The following is an 18,384-nucleotide window of genomic DNA, read 5'->3' on the forward strand; positions in this document are numbered from 1 at the left end:
GGCCCTAAAGCGAGCAATCATCTGCGGCATCTCCGCATTTGGTCAATCAAAATACCTTTCAATCGAGGCTTAGTAGTCGTTCAAAGTGTCGGGAACTTCCATAATACAGCAGAACAAAGTATATTGTTAAGACAACAAGATTCTTTGCGCGGAATCCTCAACACGTGATTGTTGCTCCCCGAAACGTCCTAGCGGGTTCCTGAAATATGTCATATCTCCTGAAGGGTAAAATGGAGCATAAGCTCGTGCATTGGACCACCAAATGGTTTGATATATCTCAATATCACAGCCAAACCCAGGCCTCACGCGTCGGATCGACAAGCGAGCTTGGTGCCCCACGTAGATCGTCGGTTTTGAACAGCGTCTCGTAGGGGCTATCACTTCGCCCGTGTAATTTTGATGGAATTTCAAATGGTTTGGGACAAATAATTGTTGATGACATCCAATGTGTCAACACTCAGCGCTTCTGGCCTCATCCGAAGGGCTTAACCGTATTGTCCTAATCTCTCTCACCGTCCCAAGTAAAAGCTTGTTCGCTGCTAGGAATCAACGGCCTCAAAGCCATACCATAGTCACCAGCATTTGGTGTCCTCAACAACGTGTGAATGTGGAACTTCGCTGGCTCCTTGTTTGTGAGGAAGACACCTGAGTGGTGGTCAAACTCTACAATGATAACGGGACTTTGAATCCTGTAGTAGAAGGGATCCGCATCGCCATAGTCCCCAATCCAGCTGAAGTATGTCTCATGGAACCATGATTTGATGTTGTCCAAGCGGAGCTTCCTGGCTGAGGCGGGTAGATAGAGAAGATACTGATTGAGGATCCCCAATACCAGCTCTTGCTGGTCAGGTGTCATTTCTGAGACAAGAATGCCTTCGTAAGGCACTATACGATTGTCCCGGTACGCCCCGCAGAGATGGCGCTGATCGTCATGGTTCCATCGGCCGTGAGGCATGGCAGGGTCCCTCAGTTGCTTGTATATCTGTGCCTTCGACTGTTTATCGGCAGGAAGGCTTTGCATGAGTTGCAATCCCAACTTTTCTTCCTCTTCAAGTATCCGTGTTCCCTTGTATTTCCCTTCGTCAATAAGGTTAGGTTCGGCGCCTGTGAACCATGGTGATATGACAATCTGAGACTTGTGAAAGAAAATATTGAGGCAGAGGTGGTGGCCATAGAAGGCGTACCCCCAAGGCCGCGTTACCGATGGTTCGCCGAAAAGGACGAAGTTGTAGCTGAACTCATTCATTATGGCTGGTGACTTGACGAGATCACCGAGAAACCCATTCACACGCGTCGCGCCCAATGCCTTCTGATATCCCTCGGGAGATAGTGTTGTCTTCAGCACGAGCAAGATCTTCTCTCGCAACTCGGAGCTAATCTCGTCAAGCCGAATCCCTTTGTCGCTGAGCAGGAACTCAGGGTTGCTCCATGTGCGCCACTCAGGGGCATCAACATGATACTTCACCCGCTTGGCCTGAGCTGGGTCAAGCAAAGCAACGACAGCGTTCGTAGCAGTCACGATGTCGTCAATCGGGATTTCCTCGTCTTGCAATTTAAACAAGTCTGGTCTCACATTGCCTATGCAATGTCAGCTGTCATCCGATTTGCAGACTTTGGTAGCAGAGGATAAGATACACCTACCGTCTGTTGTGATACCCTTGAATGGGTCTTTGAGCAGCTTGAGCCAGTGCAAATACAGAGCGTGAAGCCATGGAGGATTGCCCCCCTCCTTAAACTCTTTTGCGTATACATGAGCATCCTGTTTCTGCATGGTAGTGAACCTGGGAATGCTCAAGTCGGGCAGGAACTGGCGGTACTCGCCGCCATGCTGAGCCTGTGCTGCCTCGGAGCTCATGGTCACCGGTCTCTTGCGGGTCTTTCTTCCAGGCTATATGGCGTATTTCCGCGAGGAAGTGGTCCAGATATCAAGTAGATCACCAATTCTATGTTCTCCTTCCTTGGTGTCTGCCAGCCTGTTATAACCTTGACGGTCCTGTCAATGGCTGAGACAACGTAACCGCGGAAGTTCCGAATAGGCCCGTGAAACGTAAATCCGAACTGAGCCGAGCTTCGGAGCCTACTTCTGACACCGCTTGGCACTTATAGACGCGACTCCTCGATTATCGAACGTGTGTCTAAGTAATGCTCCCTCCTAAAAGATGTTGATGATCTTCAAAGTGTATCGGAGCATGATCAAATGGCGTGAGCTGGCACAGCTTCTCCACGTGTTATCATGGCAAGAATTCCCGGCATAACGGAGTCTTCAGAATCGGATAATCACATCATACCCCGCAAACGCCAAGACCGTTGCCAGATCTTCGGAAATCCCGGTACATTTGGGTTAGGGTAGCGGATCGGGACATCGAACAGTAACACAGGTCCGGCGGCGTAACAAACACTAGCTTGTAAGAGCAGAACCTAGGTATGTGCGACTCGAAGATGTTTAACGGTCACCCGCTCGAGCCATCCAATGAAGTCTTTGATTACATGAACCACCACGTAGTCAGTCTCTCGGACACGAACGTACTTCAAGCTGCGGCACGCATACTGCCAGTACACAACCGGTTTATGATCCGCGGGCACAGGAGAGCTCAATTCTGATTTGGTTTGAAGGAGGCACAAGATTACTACGTTTGCAATCCCAGTCTTTGTTGACATCAACTACCTACCAGGGGGAGGGGGGGTTTTTGATTGGGTCACGCAATGCACACGTTCTCGCAACGATATTAACATTAAATCAAAAATTTAAAAATGATAACGAAATGCTTACAAAAGACTAAGAAATACTTGTTAAATGAAAATGGAATCAAAAGGTTGTGTCATATCAATATAATGTCAAGGTTGATATCATGTCAGCGCATGTCAAGATCGATATCATGTCAGCGCATGTCCGTTGAATTGAATGTTATAAGATTTAAATCCGGTCCTATTTTTAGATATTTCCGTAGATCCGTAGACCCTCCCATAGTATATAGTCAAGCTTAAAGATACCTGATAAGTAGTTGGGTGGGTGACGAGTGATATATCATTTTTTTGGTTTTGATGTTGTGGTTGACATGGTGTGACATGATGTCGTGGTTGACATGCTATCAACCACGACATCATAAAGACAGAAAATCTTTTTATAATCATATCAATTGATTGATTTGATTTCAATACTATTGCGACATGCTATTGCAATGCTTTTGTAATACATTCAGAAACCCCCCTTCCCCCTGGTAGGTACACACGGCTTTGGAAAATACCCTTGTAATAAGCACTCATCTGCCGAGGCTTAGTCCTGCTTCTTCTTGGATTTCACCACCGCCATGCTGGGGCGTTCGATGAACAGACTCCAGTACTCCGGGTCTTCTTGAAGGCAGCTTGCACTCTCAGATGGCTCAAGCTCTGTGTCCACCAATCCGTACTTAGCGTGGAATTCGCTGATCAGAGCTGGGTCGTAGGTCACCTCCATGCTCGCGCCGTCGTACTGAACCGGAGGTTTGACGTGCAAGGTGTAACGGTATGCCATCCCGCCAGGAATTTCTTCAAAATCCTCATAGATGTATCCATACTTGCCAGTGGTCGCAGCCGGGGAAGTGTGGCCGTGAATGACCCGAGTGCCAACGAAACGTCCTCCGGGCTTCAAGTATGCGACGACGGATCGGAACATACCGTCCAGTATGTCCATACTCCCAGCATGGTCGAATAGCCAATTCGCCATGACCATGTCGTAACCCTCCTCCTTGAATCTCAGAGGAACACTCGCCAGACTTTCGGGCTTGGATACGTCACCCTCGAACCAGTGTATGACTTTGTCGCCCCTGCCCAGCGACGCTTCGATCTTCTGGCCGGCTTGCATCATTTCCGGAGATACTATATTGATAAGGATTAGAATTGTAACTCGGAAGCCGAGCCAGGAATTTACCAAAGAAACGTGGAAAGACTTACAGTCGACAACATCGACGGCGGCAGCACCGTGGTCGATGACCTGGCGGGCCCGAAGGCCTTGGCCGCCACCGAGGTCAAGCACAGTGATGCCTGAGCAGTCGCCCAGTGCAGAGGCATGAAGCTGATGCTCGAGAGTACTGAATGGGATGTCCACATATTGCCCGTATCCATCTGTTTGATGGGCATGCTGTTCTTTGCTATACCCGGCTCGTGATGCTGCAGTCGCCATGGCTAGTCCAAGTCTCAATTTCTTCTATGGGATATCGTTTCTTGCACGGGTTGGAGAGTTAAGCAGTTGTAGATTCTAGACATTTACTTTTGGACAGACGAAGGAAGAAGAGGTCTGCACGATTCCCTTCGTAAGGAGACTAAATGCTTACGCGAAAAGGAGGGGTTCAATTTGCGTTGCTTTCATAGTGGTGCCGTTTTATGTGCCATGCCCCAATGGCAATGAGACACACTATCATGCTGACGAACACTTCCTGCTATTGTGGATGCGACCGGCCTGTCACTTTGCATGGTGCAGGTGATCGACAATCTGTTACATGACGTTGCAAGCGCTGAACTAGTGAAAAGAAATCTCTAGAATGTCTAATTGTGGTATCAAGCTAACAAAAACGGTATTTCGTGATGCACGCCTGAATTGAATACCTTCAAGTCTGACGCTGTTGTTGGTAGGAACGGGCATTAGTGTGGGCTTCCGCCTTTCTCGGTGGCCCAAGACTTGATTTAGTTGAATTGTGAGAGCAACAGCTGAGATCTGAACCCCCTTGCTGATCATGAACACTCGCAAAAAGCATTTTCGATAGCGAAGGACACACTGCCCCGTCACCGTACAAATCAACGCTAGTGAATGCTGTGCCTATTAAGAGTATAGTCTATGAAGAAGCCGCTTTTATTCATCATATTTTTGATAATATGCTTGCGAGCCCAGATACATTTTAAATGATGCGAACAGTCTTTTCAGTAGCGGCGTCAAAAAGTCTCATTGCGTTGTCTGAAGTTGACTGCATGAGGCCCAGGCGACAGAATGAGGCTTCCTCTTCGGGTCCAGAGCGACCCAAGACCAACGCGTAATGAGTGAAAAGCGTGCGTGAAGATGGTATGCCCACGTGTCCGGACTCCTTTGCGGTAGCCAGGTAGAGACAATGAACGTTGGCTTCGAATGGCGATGGACTCTTTTCAAGCATGGAGCGGAATATGCTTTCTCCAGATTGCTGAAGAGCAAAATCAGGGTAGAAGTCCCAGTCTTTACGTGAAACCATGCTGTGATGGTGGCCATCTACCTTGATTTTCACCAGAACGGTCTTTCCACTCAAAAGCATAAACCCTCCACACACTTTGCCGTAGGGATTTCGCCCAGGAACATCGCAATCAAAATCCAGGACTTTGACTCCTGAATAGAACAACATTGGACGTGTATATCCACCCCACAAAGGGTATGAAACAGTTCGGGTGACAGAGGCCCAAGACCAAGATGGTGCGACGTACTCTCTGGGTGAAGGTCGCAATTCTGAAAGAGCCCCGAAGCATCTCCAGATCAAGGCCTGGGGAAGATTGTCTGCCCAAAGCCCGGCCAGATAACGGCACTTGACTCTGTCATAGAACTTCGCTGCAGCGCCACTAATAGCTGGTAATTTATCCGTGGCGAAGGTGAGCCGGCGTGACGAGTACTCGTGGACCAGAAATTGCCAGCTTGAAAATTCCCCAATTGTACTTGGACTCTCGAAAGCGGTATCAGTCTCTGGAAGGATTTGGGATACCGCAATCTCGGTCAGTCCCAAGCAGCTATGCGTGTCTAAATAATTATAAGTGATGCTGTCGGAGCACGTCCAGATCATTCCCTGACGAGCAAAGTAAATCGTACGTCTGGCGAAGACTGACTCCTGGAAGGTCCAAGCTCGACCAAATAATGTCCCCAAGTCATTGTTCTGAGTGTCGAGGCGGGGAACCCGTCTCACAGTGATGTGAGACACTTTATCCTGCAAGTCGCGGATTTCAAGGCTGATAGGCCACCAAATCTTATCGATTTCTTTTATAAATGGCACATAAGGATTGTCGGAGGATGCTGGGGCGATATTCAAGGATGCGTTCTCATAGTACAGACACATTCTTTCTGACTCAGCCTCCCAATCTTCTGGCCAGTCCTGAGCAATACACAGGGAATCGATCCATATGTAAGGTATTTTGAGGCTTTGGGCAAGCTGAATTGCCTGGCGGAACATGACTGGAAGGCCGTCCTCTGTGATCTGTTGAAACATGTCGGATATGTTTGCCCGGGTCGTGCTTGGCGGCACAGTACCTCCCCAGCAATAGCTCAGCGTAGCATACGATGTAGCCTTCGTGGCCGATTCAACCAGTCGAAGGGGAGGATCGTTTGGGTCGATACTGATGACTCTCGTTGGCATGAAGCTACCACCCTCTCTTGTACATTGGAGCGCTTCATGGTAGGTAGAGCAGTGGAGCATGCTTTGTCGCACAAATGACACTGCATCTGCCATCTCGACGTTTTTTTGAAAGGGCGGAAGCGTGGCCAGTGAAGGGAGTATGGAGCACTCCTGTACTATAGTCAGTCGCAAGATCTATTGATAGCATCCGTCTCAAGGTTTTATGCTCACATCTTCCTCTGAATAAACAACAAAGCGGACTCCACTGATTAGTGTAACATCTTCGATGCGGCGGTGTGAGGCATCATCTCGCCCACTAGATTTTGAATAATATCTGAACCAGAAGTTGCAAACAATTGGCTCGCCCTTCTTCAAGGTAAGTTGCCCTGGCGCAACTTCATCATGTTGCAGAACAACTCTAGCCTTCCAATGGTCTTCATTCACAAGTGACTCTATTGACGCTGTCAAAAAACGGCAGAACGGACAGCCTGTGTCAAGATTTTGAAATGCAAAATCTAGGACGAGCTCTTTCTCATCAAGATCTGTCCGTTGGTGTCCTCTGAAATCGAGGTCATTGCATGTCCCGCACGGTGCGCGTCGACATCTTAAAGATTCGTCACATGGCATTGTCAGTCGATTCGTCAACATGCCCTCGGCACCTTTAGCGATTCAATTTAGGTGGCTATGGTGACCCAAGGGGCCGGGCAGGTTGACTATTCAAGACGGCACCAATGTGCTGGGGTGAGTTACAGAAGACTGAAGGATCGGTGAAAGTCAATTGAATGGGTTGCTCTGGTCACGTGTATCATAAGGTACCAAAAACAATTGATACTGGATTGTTACATAGCCGCATAATACCTGGGTATACAGTATTAGCTTGGTATCGCTATACCGGGTCAGTCATTTCCTATGCCAGCCTATACAAATGTGTTTGTTCTATTTACCATACTATAAAGAAGTCTGAGATACATGTTTCAGAATCATCTATTAAAATACCAAACGCTGCCCTGATACATATAAAGAGCCATTGACGACCTGCGAGCGGTACCTCAAGCTCCCTGTCCAGAATGGAATGCATGGGCTTTCTCTTGAGAACTTCTTCCAATGGAGACACCATTCATTTCGTTCTTCATATACATCCACGAGTATTCCGGGCCCCGCGTGTCCAAGTAAGGGTCGATTTGCCAGCGTTCCTGCAAGTCAACATATTCATGAGACTCGTCTATGCCACCCCGATGCAACGATGCTGAAGTCGACTGGCTAGTAGCACTTTCCACGTGCGGGTCAGGCTTCTGTTCAGCTTGGCGCGCGGCTGGCCAACCGTGTTTGTTGTATAAATTTGAGCCAGAAGAATTTGAGGAGTTACCAGGGCTGAAGAACTTGGACCGGAGTGATTCGATCGGGGTCCAGTCAGCAGCGTAAGTTCTAAAGAACTTTGCTAAACCGGGGACTGAGCAAACAATGATAGCGATGTTGAGTTCCACGACGCTGATGGCCTCAATGTAAGCATCGAGGATGAGCTGGGCGGATTCTGGGGTTGAGTAACTTACGTGCAGAGCAAAAGAACGTAAAGAAACCAAGTGGCATCTTTCATATTCTTGTACTCGATCACTCGATAAACGAGAGAGAGGATATTGGCGACAACGCCCCTGAATTCTGAGCTCAGTTATGTAGTTCTGGTGGCATTAGAAACATTGATAACTTACATGAAAGCTGTGGAGAACACTAGCACCAACTGGTTGCGTTTGGTTTTTGAAATATGAAGCTGTGTTATAATCGGCAGCGGCAGTACGAACATATATAGGTCCAGAAGGATCCCTAATGCAGACTGCACGATTCCCCAGTAAATGCCATTCTGTGGCCGGCCAGTGATCATTACATTTTCCCAGCTTTGTCCTGGGCTTGGGGCTTGGTAGTATCCTGCCATGGGGAAACTTGGAAAGTAAATAATAAGGGTAGCTGCAATACCAATGCGGATAGCAAGCCTCATACCATCCCGAATATCAAATATTTGAAGGAATAGCAGGAAGAGGGACACCTTGGAGAATATGAGACCCGGCACGAGCATCATCTGCTGACTGAAAATCAACTAGTAGCTAATGTCAGTATGCAATGATCTTCAAAGTCGCCAATTTCTACTGGCTCTCCCGTATTCGGGGAGCCATTAGCGACTATTATTGTCGACACTTGGACCTGGGCAAGACAGTTGGGCGACTTACTTTGGCATAATCTCCGAAAAACCAACACGCTGGTATGTCCCACTGGTGCCGAACATATCTGAGTTCTAAGCTACATTAGACCTGAGTGAAGTATGAATGTGGTCAAGAATACCAATGACGAAAAGAGTGGCTTAAACATACGAGCAAGCATCAAACCGCTTTGTGCGAGGGAAAATATAAGGGCCAACGTGTTGCAGTCTGTAGCATGTTAGCCACGTGCGTGAATCAGCTTGGGGACACGGCAGAGTATAAGGCGTACGATCCGTCCATGTGAGCTTTTTCCAGTTTGCAAGCAATCGACATCCCGTGAATAAAGATGCAAAGAATAGCACCACTACAGTGACTGCGATCACGACCGGCGCGTAGGTTGGCGGATTCGTGAAGTTTGACTTCACACCATCTGGTGGGGTGCCAGCCGGGAAGAGGCAAAGATCAAGGCCACCAAAGACGCTCATTACCGCAAAGGACTGTAGCTCTATCAAATCCGGGGGTACATCCAGTGGCGTGGGAAGAATGCAGGTTCTGGTAGCAGCTGCAAGACGACCCGGAAAGCACAAAATAAGAGGGCAAAATACCAAAACGCAACCGACCGTGATGGTGCTGGGGCTCCAGCAGTTATCGGATGTTATTACCAACGAAATGCAGGGTGCATAGGTCCACTAGCCCAAGATCCTGTAAGTGCTCCTACGTCCCAACTTAGAACTGCGCCGCAGTCAGAGGTCTCTTTTGGCCCCACAATCGACAAGCTCAGAACAGTATCCACTTTTCTCTAGTACAGTAGAGGCTTCTTCGATCCCTCTTTTTGTATATATATATGTGCATTTCTTGTTTGACATGGCAAGCACTTGAACCTTAAATAGGTCTACTGGAATCGCTTCCGGTCGATCGATAAAAGAGCGCATGGGGATAAATTTGAAGTGCCTTTGCATCTTTTGGTTTGTGACCTTTCGAGGGAATGTTACTATTGCACTCTAATACCATTATGGGACCCATAGAAGGATCACGCTACTGCAGGTGTTGGTGCAAGGTACTCCAAGCCCGAATGGGCTTGGGCTGTGTTAATCGGGGGAGCAAGAGGCCAAAGGATGGCCAGACCAAATGAAATGGTTACACGGCTATCACGATATGTGGACAGGACGAGTCATGCTTTTCATAAGCACTGAGCTTTTCTATTGATGTGATATAATCAAAGTGACATTCTACCATAGCAGTACCATCCAACGCTGATCTTGGCAAACAATAGTACTGTGACCAGGGAACAAGGCCAATAATTGACCCTACGCTTTTGAAGCAAAACTCTACCAAAGCATCTCGTGGGGTTTGAAAATACCGAATCCCGTCTTTTGTCAGTCTATGCCCGCTCATCCACGGATTTGCGCCGGAACAAACCTTTGAAACCGTCGACACCTTTTCCAAGCACGCCAAACAATCTTCCGAATCCAAAGCTCCAGCCGCGGATCCTCACGGTGTAGATGAAGAAGTAAACCAGCGCCCAATTACTAATCACAAAGGCCAAAAAGATTCCAAAGTCTCTCCATTTGTCCCCTGCCGCCACGTTCAGTTGGGCCAAGTACTGATCCCCGCTGGTCAGCGCACAATACTGGCAGTCCGCAGTGGCGTCCGGATTCAGCAGACGGCCATGTGTTGCTCCTTCGAAAGAGCCCGCATAAGACTGACATGTCTGGCCTGAGGGGACGTCGAAACGGGCCGTTTCGGACGGCGCGCATTGCACGGGGGTGTTGTGCAGCGTCGCAGCCAGCACGCCGCCAATCCACCAAGTCGAAGGGTTGATGTAGTACATCCAGTAGCGCCAGAAGACAGGGAGCATAGAGTACGGCCGCACGACACCATTGAACAGCGAGACCATAACGAAGAAGAAGGGCAGCACGTTGGAGATAACGGTGAAGCTGGGCGCGAAGGCGCAGATCCACTGGCCCCAGCTGCTCATGAAGAGCCAGAACAGCATCGTCATGAGGAAGACATACCCCGCAGTCGACGAATCGGTCGGTAGGCCTGCAGGAAAGTACCAGAGTAGGAAGTAGAGCACGGAGCAGACCACCGCGATGGGGATCTCGGCTACAACCTGGGCGGTTGTAAAAGCGAACCAGCCATAGATTCGGGAGGGATGCTCGCGCGCCTGCCAGAGGGCCATGTTCTGGAAGAACTTGGGCACAACGGTGTTGACAACAGTCGGCGGGATTGTGATGATCAGGAAGACAGAGAACATTCGATTCTGCATATCCTGCACCGTGTTTCCGAGCTGGTAGAATGTGAAGCCGTTGAAGATGCCTACAATGACGGCCACGAACAGCTTTCCGTACAGGTAAGATGGGTCGCGCCAGTATTGCGTGAACAGTCGCCTCGTCAGCATTATCGTCTGCTCCCACACCGGTGCGGCGAACTCCGTCTCGTCGTCTTTCTTCTTGTGCGCACCGGCCGACTTGCTCCTGGTGAGTTTGAGGCTGTTGATCTCAGAGAGCACGTCCTGCGCTTCTTGGCTCTTGCGCCATTCCTCGTTCCAGTCAATGCGTGTGCCATCTTCCCTCTTCGGCTTCTTGGCTGCCGTCTCGAGGATGAATTCGGCGACGTTCTTATTCGGCGGGCAAATCACGCCCCGGTCCGCAAAATATCTGGTCACGGCGCTGCCGTTCTCTCCAACCGGGCCGAAGTAGAATGTATTACCACCCGGGTTCAGAGCCAGAATCATGTCAAATTGCTGTATGAGCTGCGAGGACGGCTGATGAATCGTGCACAAGATAGCTTGACCAGCCTGCGACAGTTTCTTGAGGAAGCGCACGATACTCCAAGCGCTCTGGCTGTCAAGGCCAGAGGTGGGCTCGTCTAGGAACAGCAAGAGCTGTGGCTTGGCGGCCAGCTCAACACCGATGGCGAGTCGCTTCCTTTGCTCGACACCAAGGCTACTGACAATAGCATCTTGCATCTCTGTGAGCTCCAGCAAGTCAATGATCTTATCCACGTAGGCAAGCTTTTCCTGGCGCGAGATGCTTCGGTCTTGGCGGAGAATGGCGGAGAACTCGAGCGCTTCTCGGATCGTGGCTGTCCCGTCGTGGAGATCCATCTGCTCGCAGAAGCCTGTGCCACGTTGGAACTCAAGGCCCAGAGCACTGCCATCGACAAGCATATCTCCAGAGACGACACCCATGCGCTGACGCTGGGCAAGGGTATTTAACAACGTAGTCTTTCCGGCGCCCGAGGCGCCCACGAGGGCTACTAGAACACCTGGCTTGGCGTAACCACTGACTTTGTTCAGCAGCTTGCGCTCGCCGCCTTGATAAGGCACCGTGTATTCGACATCCTGCCAGGTGAAGATGCTCTCGCTTTTGGAGATCGACTCGAGCGCTTCATTCTCCTCGGTGGCAGTGATGGTGCCATTCCCATTCGGACGCTGTGTCGTTCCTCCACCGGAATTCTTCTCAGCGTCGATTGTTGCTGTTGCCAATTGCTGCTTCTGCAAGACACGTTTCGCCTTCTTTGTCTTCTTGAACACTATGGCACCACCACCACTAGTAGCGAACGAGAAGAGCTCGGTAGCTAAAATGGTAACAATGATGTACGCGACGGCGAAAGCGATGACTACCCCAAAGTTGCGCCAGAGATCTGCTCGAGTGTAGTTGTACGTCGTCTGCAGATACGATGCGCCGCTGACCGAGTTGGCATTTACCTCAGCGCCACTGAGACTGCAACCCTGGAAGGCGGGATCGATCCCCGGACCTTGTGGTACCAACTGGTTGGGAGCACATTCCATATTGCGATCGGAGAACTCGTTCGCCATGACTGCCTCGAAGCTGTAAGCGATTGGGTTGACCCAGTATAGCCATCCGAACCAGATGTAGTCCGACAAAAGCTGCGTGCGAGGGATAACGTAGCCGGTATAGATGATGAGCAGGTTGAGTGCGATACCAGAGAAGCGCACGGCATCGTCGATGGTCGGAGACAGACTGGCGAACATCCGATACAGCGAAGTAATGCAGAGAGTCGTCGTGTATACGAAGAGAAGATATATCCAGTACTTCGAAGCCACGACATCCAAACCAGTCATGAAGTACATAATGATAGTGAATATGCAGACTTGAACAAAAACGACGGGGAAGTCTGCAACAATCCTGGCCACGCTTACAGCTGAGGGTCGGTAGAAAGCGTAGTCCTTGTGGCGTGCGACAACTGCTCGGCCACTGACGGCCTTCATCAGCTCACTGAGTTGCAGCCAGCCCAAGAACAATATGGAGAAGAACAAGGAGCCACCCCGAGAGAATGCCCCTTCCGTTGTGAGTGGCTGTCCGTAGAAGAGAGAACCGACGATGAGACCGTTGCTGATAATGATGAAGAGCTTCGTGTAGAGCGTGGTCGTGTCTCCGAGTAGGAGCCAAAATTCTCGCTTCGTGCAAGCTAGCACTTGCTGGACGAAGCTGACGGTGTAGCTGGATTTGCTAGCGACAGTCTTGGACTTGTCCTCGCGAACGGCCTGTTCAAACTCTCTCGCATCCTCGTGATTGGTCTCATGAAGGTAAGCCTCGTAAGACTGGATGTCTTCCTCTACCAACTTCTGGAATCGTGACTCCCGAAAGGCCCTCTCGAGCTCTTCTGGCGTCTTGGGCGTGCTTGCCTCGCAACCCTCACGGAACTGACGCTCGTTCGGGTCGGAGACAGCTGTCAAGAAATCGGCGGTCGTTTGACGCTCTGGAGCTTTGAAGCCAAGATCGGTGAAATATTGCCGGGCCTCGTTTGCTGGTCCTTGATAAATACAGCGACCTGCATCAATGACCAACACCTTGTCCATCAATTCAAAAATTCCCTCTCCGGCTTGGTATAGGGTGACCAGTGTCGTGCGGTCGCTTATATCGGTCATAATCCTCAACGACTTGGCGTAATCCAATGCAGTGGATGCATCCAGTCCACGGGTGGAGTTGTCCCAGCATACCACTGTGGATTTGGAGGCCAATGTCTCTGCGATCGAGACACGCTTTCTTTCACCCCCAGATACGCCTCTCACGTACTCGTCTCCAACGAGAGTATACTTCGTGTGACTTATCCCAAAGACCTTCATCAGTGCCTCTGCAATGATGGGTATCTCGTCTCTGGCCTTCTTTTTTGTTTTTGTGTACAAAGCGAATACGAATGTTTGCCATACATTCAGGTTCGCAAAATGGACATCATCTTCCATGTTGTAATTAACCTCTCCGCGGAAGTTTTTCTTCTGTTTGGAAGCAGGGATGCCACCGTATGACACCTCTCCTGTGACAGACGCATAGGACTCTCTGTTGTTGGCGATAGCCTTCAAGAATGTTGAGCATCCAGATCCAGGCCTTCCAAGTACTAGCATCATCTCGCCGTCCCGTACCACACCAGTGAAGTCATTGATGAGGGTGCGAGTCTCGCCAGACTTGAGTCGCAGGGCAGGGATGAATCGAGAGATGAGTCGATAGAGGTCAGGGCCGAAGGTGCCGAGAACAGCTTGTGGTAAGGTCCTGACAAAAGTGGCCGAGGCTCCCACACCTTTGACAGTGAGGTTCTTGAATACGACTCCAACCTTCTTAGCCGACTTTCCATCCTTACGCTTCTCGAAATGGCCTTCCCGCATGAATTCCTCCAGCTCGAAGTCGTCATCTTCTTTCTCGTCGAGGTCTCCAGCCTGTGATTCTATGTCGTCTTTTCCAGCTGAAGGTTGCCGTGGTTGAGATGCTGGCCTTTTCGTCCCTCGTGTTGCTTGGCTCGCTCTGGACCGTGACCTGGAAATGCCGGTGAGCTCCCTCCTGAGGACCTCAAAGTCATGCATGGCCCGACCCTCATCGGGCACAGTCACATCGTGCTCTCCCCATGTCCCTTCGCGGACCTCATCGGAACTTGACCCAGATTCACCGGGTGCATCGTGAAGTGTACGTGTGCCAGTCGTGCTGGGTTGGACCTCGTTATGCCACTGGTTGAGCTGGCGATTCTCCGCGTTTGACAGCTTCGCCTCGTCTACAGTCGTGCCCCACATAGTGAATGTTGTCGGATGCGAGAACTGGCACAGTCGATCACGACACTGGCTTGCAGATACAAAGGTCCTCGAAGTGTACCTCAACAGCTCCAAGGTCGATTCACCTCGTAGGTTGCTCGTCTTTACACTCCTTGCTCAGGCAGGACTCTAAAAGCGAACGGGGAGGAAAGAAATAGAGAAAAAAGAATTGAGGACGATCAGTTACCCATGACTGCAGCAAATAGGAGGACAATACACGATTTGGGTGCCCGGGCGGGTGAGACGGACGAATCACACGTCATCGGCGAGCCTCATTTTGCTATTTGACATTACAAATGCGTTGAGTCGGTGCGGACCAACCCAACCTAGCTCATCTAGGCAAGGGTCACCGCCTCGACGATTTGATTCATGAGCCTCACGTACCACTGCAGCTTGGGCCGCTCTTCCGGTCGTATCGGAGGTAGGGTGGACATAAGATTAGATCGCATGGCTGAACAATTTGCGCGGTGTGGGTGTTGACATCTGGGCGCTGATTAATCTGCCTGGCCACCTTTTCGTTGACTTCCAAGACTTTGGGGGTGTGCTGCACCACCCGGCTGGAATTTGGATCGACTCAGTTGATCGGCACTTGGGTGGCCATTCTTATCGTCATCCTGTGGAGCTAAGAAGTTTAGAAGCTTCCAAGCCGTCAGACCGTCCGAGATTCTCTGTCGAAGCACTAGTCCGACACACTAATCGTAGCCCCATTATACGTGTATTGCGACAGGGGCAGACCTAGATCTCACGTTGCCCCTCCTGTCGCGTCTTGACCTGTCGAAAGTTTGTGGTGATACCGCGTTGCATGAATATGTAAGCTCGATGGCTATCCTCTGTCTGATAATGATATTGGCATTGCATGGCTACTCAGGAATGTTGTGGCTTCTGTCCAGCAAATTAGCGTGCCTACTTCCTCAAGTCGTAGACAGCAGGCCTCTAGGTGTATAGTATTGCAACTGTATTCTATGGCTCCCGCCCGCGTCATGTTCGTGCTCGAGTTCACCGTAATCAACTGAGATAATTACACTCAAGTATCACCCCGGATGTCCTTGCCCGAGCGGTGGACTGTTCATCCGCAAATTGCGTCTTGGGCGTCAAAGCGATACGCCGGTACGCGAGTACACATTGTACCCAGCTACGAAAATAATAAATACTAGTACAATGTAATTTCAACAACTCTACCGGCATGCTCGGGAGCGAATCACGGATCGGGAACAAATCCAGCAAGAAAAAGCTCCCTCGGCGCTTACTCATATGTTCCGGCCGAAGGGAGTGAGGTGAAAGTCTACAACGCCAAGATGAATGCGGACCCCCACTCTTAAAAACTCCTGGTCGGTATGAGTCGACCGGGTTGGTAGGGTTTTGTGGGGAAGGGGACTTGTAACACAGCATGGGCTCTGGTACGCGCCTTATCACATGTGAAGAATTTGGCCAGAGAATGTAATCCCCGAGTAGTGTCGGTGATATTCGAGGGAGTGTTTCGGGATTCACAGTTCCGTATCTATACCTGCAGGGAATTCCAGGACTCACGATCCCCATTTTACTTTCCTCGCCCACAATGCGGGTTTCTACAGCAACTCGATCTCATAATGCTACCCGTTTGACTCTATCATAAGACCGGAGAGAAGTCTTTCTCGATCAATCCGCTTTGAATAGCGCTGTTAAATTCTCTTCTACTCGTATCTGAATGATATTGACACCCTAGTCTTCATAATCTATTGAATTGCGACTGATCCGAGGCTGCGAAGGTGGAATCCATGAGCCTTTCTTTGTGAACGCGTGGCATGGAGTGAGGCTACCCTTTTACGACAGGCCGGGGGTGAGTCATTATGAGCCATATGCAGATCCCGGTCTATCGCTATAAGCAACTGGCTGACCTGAAGTAAGCACTGCGCCACGTTCGACTGAGCATACACAGGTATGATCCGTATCGTCGTGTCCAGAATACCGGGATATGGTGTGACCTACTCATTCTGCGATTGCGTTGAAGACGGAGTTGAACAGAGTCCGTAGAGTCCGTTCCCGATGTCCAAGAAGAACCCAAATCAGCCTGTAGCTCACCTCGTCACAAAGAGCCTACGTTTTTTAAGACCGATCCACATTCCAATGGCCACGGCTGTGGTCCAATTTGGAGCTGGCAGGGACATATTCGACGTCTTTCCCGGGCTTGGACACTGCAGACATAGATAAGCAACGTCGGCCGCAATTATTTCCCTCTAAACATCTAAGTAGTTAGTACCTAGTTACGGCCGGTATTCAAGACTCGGTGAAAATTTCCGTCGTTCTCCACCCTTTTCCTGATTACAGCGGCCCTGGAGCCTGAGCTGCAACAATGGTATTGTGAGAAACAACAGCAGCAAAATTACGAAGGACCCAGGCATGATCAAGCTCGCTTGGAAAATTGCATAGATGTATAGAGCCTGGAGAAGACTCATCCTTGTCTGTCCTGTATTTCTCTCTGAGCCAGTGTCTGATCACTCTTCCAGAGCACCTCAATAGGGCCTCGCTGCTCTCAAAAGGCGCTGAATAACCGCCATCATCCATTCTCGACTATCTGTTTGTAGAAAGCCAATGTATTCAAAGTGCCTGGATACTTCCAGCTAAGAGGACATCCCTTCGGGAGTCACACATCTGATGAGAACTGGAATTCATCGCCTCTGCTTCGTTGCTGCGGTAAGCCCTATTGGTAAATACACGTGTTAGGCATCATTGGAAGAGAAACTGGCAGTCATCCTAGCATTCGTGATAATGCGTTGTACTTACTCTTCAGCAGGTCTTTGACCTCTCTCTGTGCCAGCTTGGCAGAGTTGAGGTTATCCTCCACCGCTTTGATGTGGTTTGCGTGGGAAGGGGTGCTATAAGCATTAGGGTATCTGGTCATGAAGCCAAGTCGAGCCTCTGCTGCTCTAGATTTGAGGCATGAAGTTAGTACCAGCACCATCTATACTCGTTTCTTGGAAAGAGTTTGAAGGTACCGAATGGCAGCAGTGGACCTAGCTTGCTGGTCGGCCAATGCCTTCCTACAGCTGGCCTCGTCATCTTGAGCCTTGGCAATATTGCTCGATGCAACCGCCTTCTTGTTCGCAGCAGCAAGCGACTTCACCATGTCCTTGTACGCCTCGTATTCGCTGGTCTGCCTCGATGTCCAGTCCTCTCTTGGAGAAAGATCAGCCTGATCTCTGCGCTTCTGGGTATGAGATTGGAGTTTGCGTTCTGCAAGGATGCTTCGATTCGTATCAATAGCCCTGATCTCCGTCAACATCTCAGCGAAGCCCACATCTACAGGCTTCAACTTCTCCAGGTAGGAGTCGTCAGAGAGGAAAGACTGGAAGGATGAGACGGAGGAGAAGGAAGCTGGGGTGTTGGGTCGAGACATCTTGAATATGTCTTGCAAGTTAGATCAACGAAAGAAGACGTCGAAAAGGCGTGGAAAGGAGGCCACGACAAGGCTGACAGCGACAATCGAGGGATTGCCATGATATCTGAGAGAAACCCATTTGCGAAAAGTTGATATACTTCTCGAACTCGTCAATATTCACTGCTTCTTCCGTATTCAAAGCATCTTGCTGGGGTGAATATCCTCAAGTCTGAATATTGAAGCGGTTCCAGCATCTGAATGGCCGGACTTGGACCAAATAATCCATGAGTCTCATATGGAACAATCAATTCACTGTAGTCAACGATTCATAACGTGGCTTGAATAGATTCTAGCCACAGAACAACTGCCAATGGCCGGCTCTCCATCTCAAGTCCTCAGTCGCTTCTTTGTGGCAACAAGCAGGACTGAGTGAATTCGAAGCCTGGTGTTACGTTGGACCTACGATTCGTCAAGCTA

At 49.9% G+C, this 18,384-nt stretch overlaps 6 protein-coding genes across 6 annotated transcripts; all 6 read right to left on the reverse strand.

Moving 5' to 3' along the window:
* Positions 1 to 499: 499 nt before the first annotated feature.
* Positions 500 to 1,855, reverse strand: J7T55_014840 (uncharacterized protein; the record flags this gene model as incomplete). The annotated part of the gene is made up of 2 exons (XM_053131822.1): positions 500 to 1,578; positions 1,642 to 1,855. The coding sequence occupies 2 exons, from the start codon at positions 1,853 to 1,855 to the stop codon at positions 500 to 502; spliced, it is 1,293 nt and encodes a 430-aa protein (XP_052990200.1).
* Positions 1,856 to 3,274: 1,419 nt separating this feature from the next.
* J7T55_014841 (uncharacterized protein) lies at positions 3,275 to 4,159 on the reverse strand (the record flags this gene model as incomplete). Its single annotated transcript, XM_053131823.1, has 2 exons — positions 3,275 to 3,855; positions 3,931 to 4,159. 2 exons carry the CDS (start codon positions 4,157 to 4,159, stop codon positions 3,275 to 3,277), a joined length of 810 nt encoding a protein of 269 aa, XP_052990201.1.
* A 712-nt stretch (positions 4,160 to 4,871) lies between these two features.
* On the reverse strand, positions 4,872 to 6,431 carry J7T55_014842 (uncharacterized protein; the record flags this gene model as incomplete). Its single annotated transcript, XM_053131824.1, has 2 exons — positions 4,872 to 5,674; positions 5,798 to 6,431. The coding sequence occupies 2 exons, from the start codon at positions 6,429 to 6,431 to the stop codon at positions 4,872 to 4,874; spliced, it is 1,437 nt and encodes a 478-aa protein (XP_052990202.1).
* A 935-nt stretch (positions 6,432 to 7,366) lies between these two features.
* Positions 7,367 to 8,991, reverse strand: J7T55_014843 (uncharacterized protein; the record flags this gene model as incomplete). The annotated part of the gene is made up of 6 exons (XM_053131825.1): positions 7,367 to 7,837; positions 8,024 to 8,052; positions 8,310 to 8,395; positions 8,537 to 8,594; positions 8,678 to 8,734; positions 8,796 to 8,991. 6 exons carry the CDS (start codon positions 8,989 to 8,991, stop codon positions 7,367 to 7,369), a joined length of 897 nt encoding a protein of 298 aa, XP_052990203.1.
* An 896-nt stretch (positions 8,992 to 9,887) lies between these two features.
* J7T55_014844 (uncharacterized protein) lies at positions 9,888 to 14,534 on the reverse strand (the record flags this gene model as incomplete). The annotated part of the gene is made up of 1 exon (XM_053131826.1): positions 9,888 to 14,534. One exon carries the CDS (start codon positions 14,532 to 14,534, stop codon positions 9,888 to 9,890), a length of 4,647 nt encoding a protein of 1,548 aa, XP_052990204.1.
* A 2,663-nt stretch (positions 14,535 to 17,197) lies between these two features.
* Positions 17,198 to 17,925, reverse strand: J7T55_014845 (uncharacterized protein; the record flags this gene model as incomplete). The annotated part of the gene is made up of 3 exons (XM_053131827.1): positions 17,198 to 17,229; positions 17,313 to 17,455; positions 17,525 to 17,925. 3 exons carry the CDS (start codon positions 17,923 to 17,925, stop codon positions 17,198 to 17,200), a joined length of 576 nt encoding a protein of 191 aa, XP_052990205.1.
* Positions 17,926 to 18,384: the final 459 nt, after the last annotated feature.

This window comes from Diaporthe amygdali, assembly GCF_026229845.1.
Source record: "Diaporthe amygdali strain CAA958 chromosome Unknown NODE_28_length_639089_cov_64_968398, whole genome shotgun sequence".
In the NCBI taxonomy this organism is placed as follows: domain Eukaryota; kingdom Fungi; phylum Ascomycota; class Sordariomycetes; order Diaporthales; family Diaporthaceae; genus Diaporthe; species Diaporthe amygdali.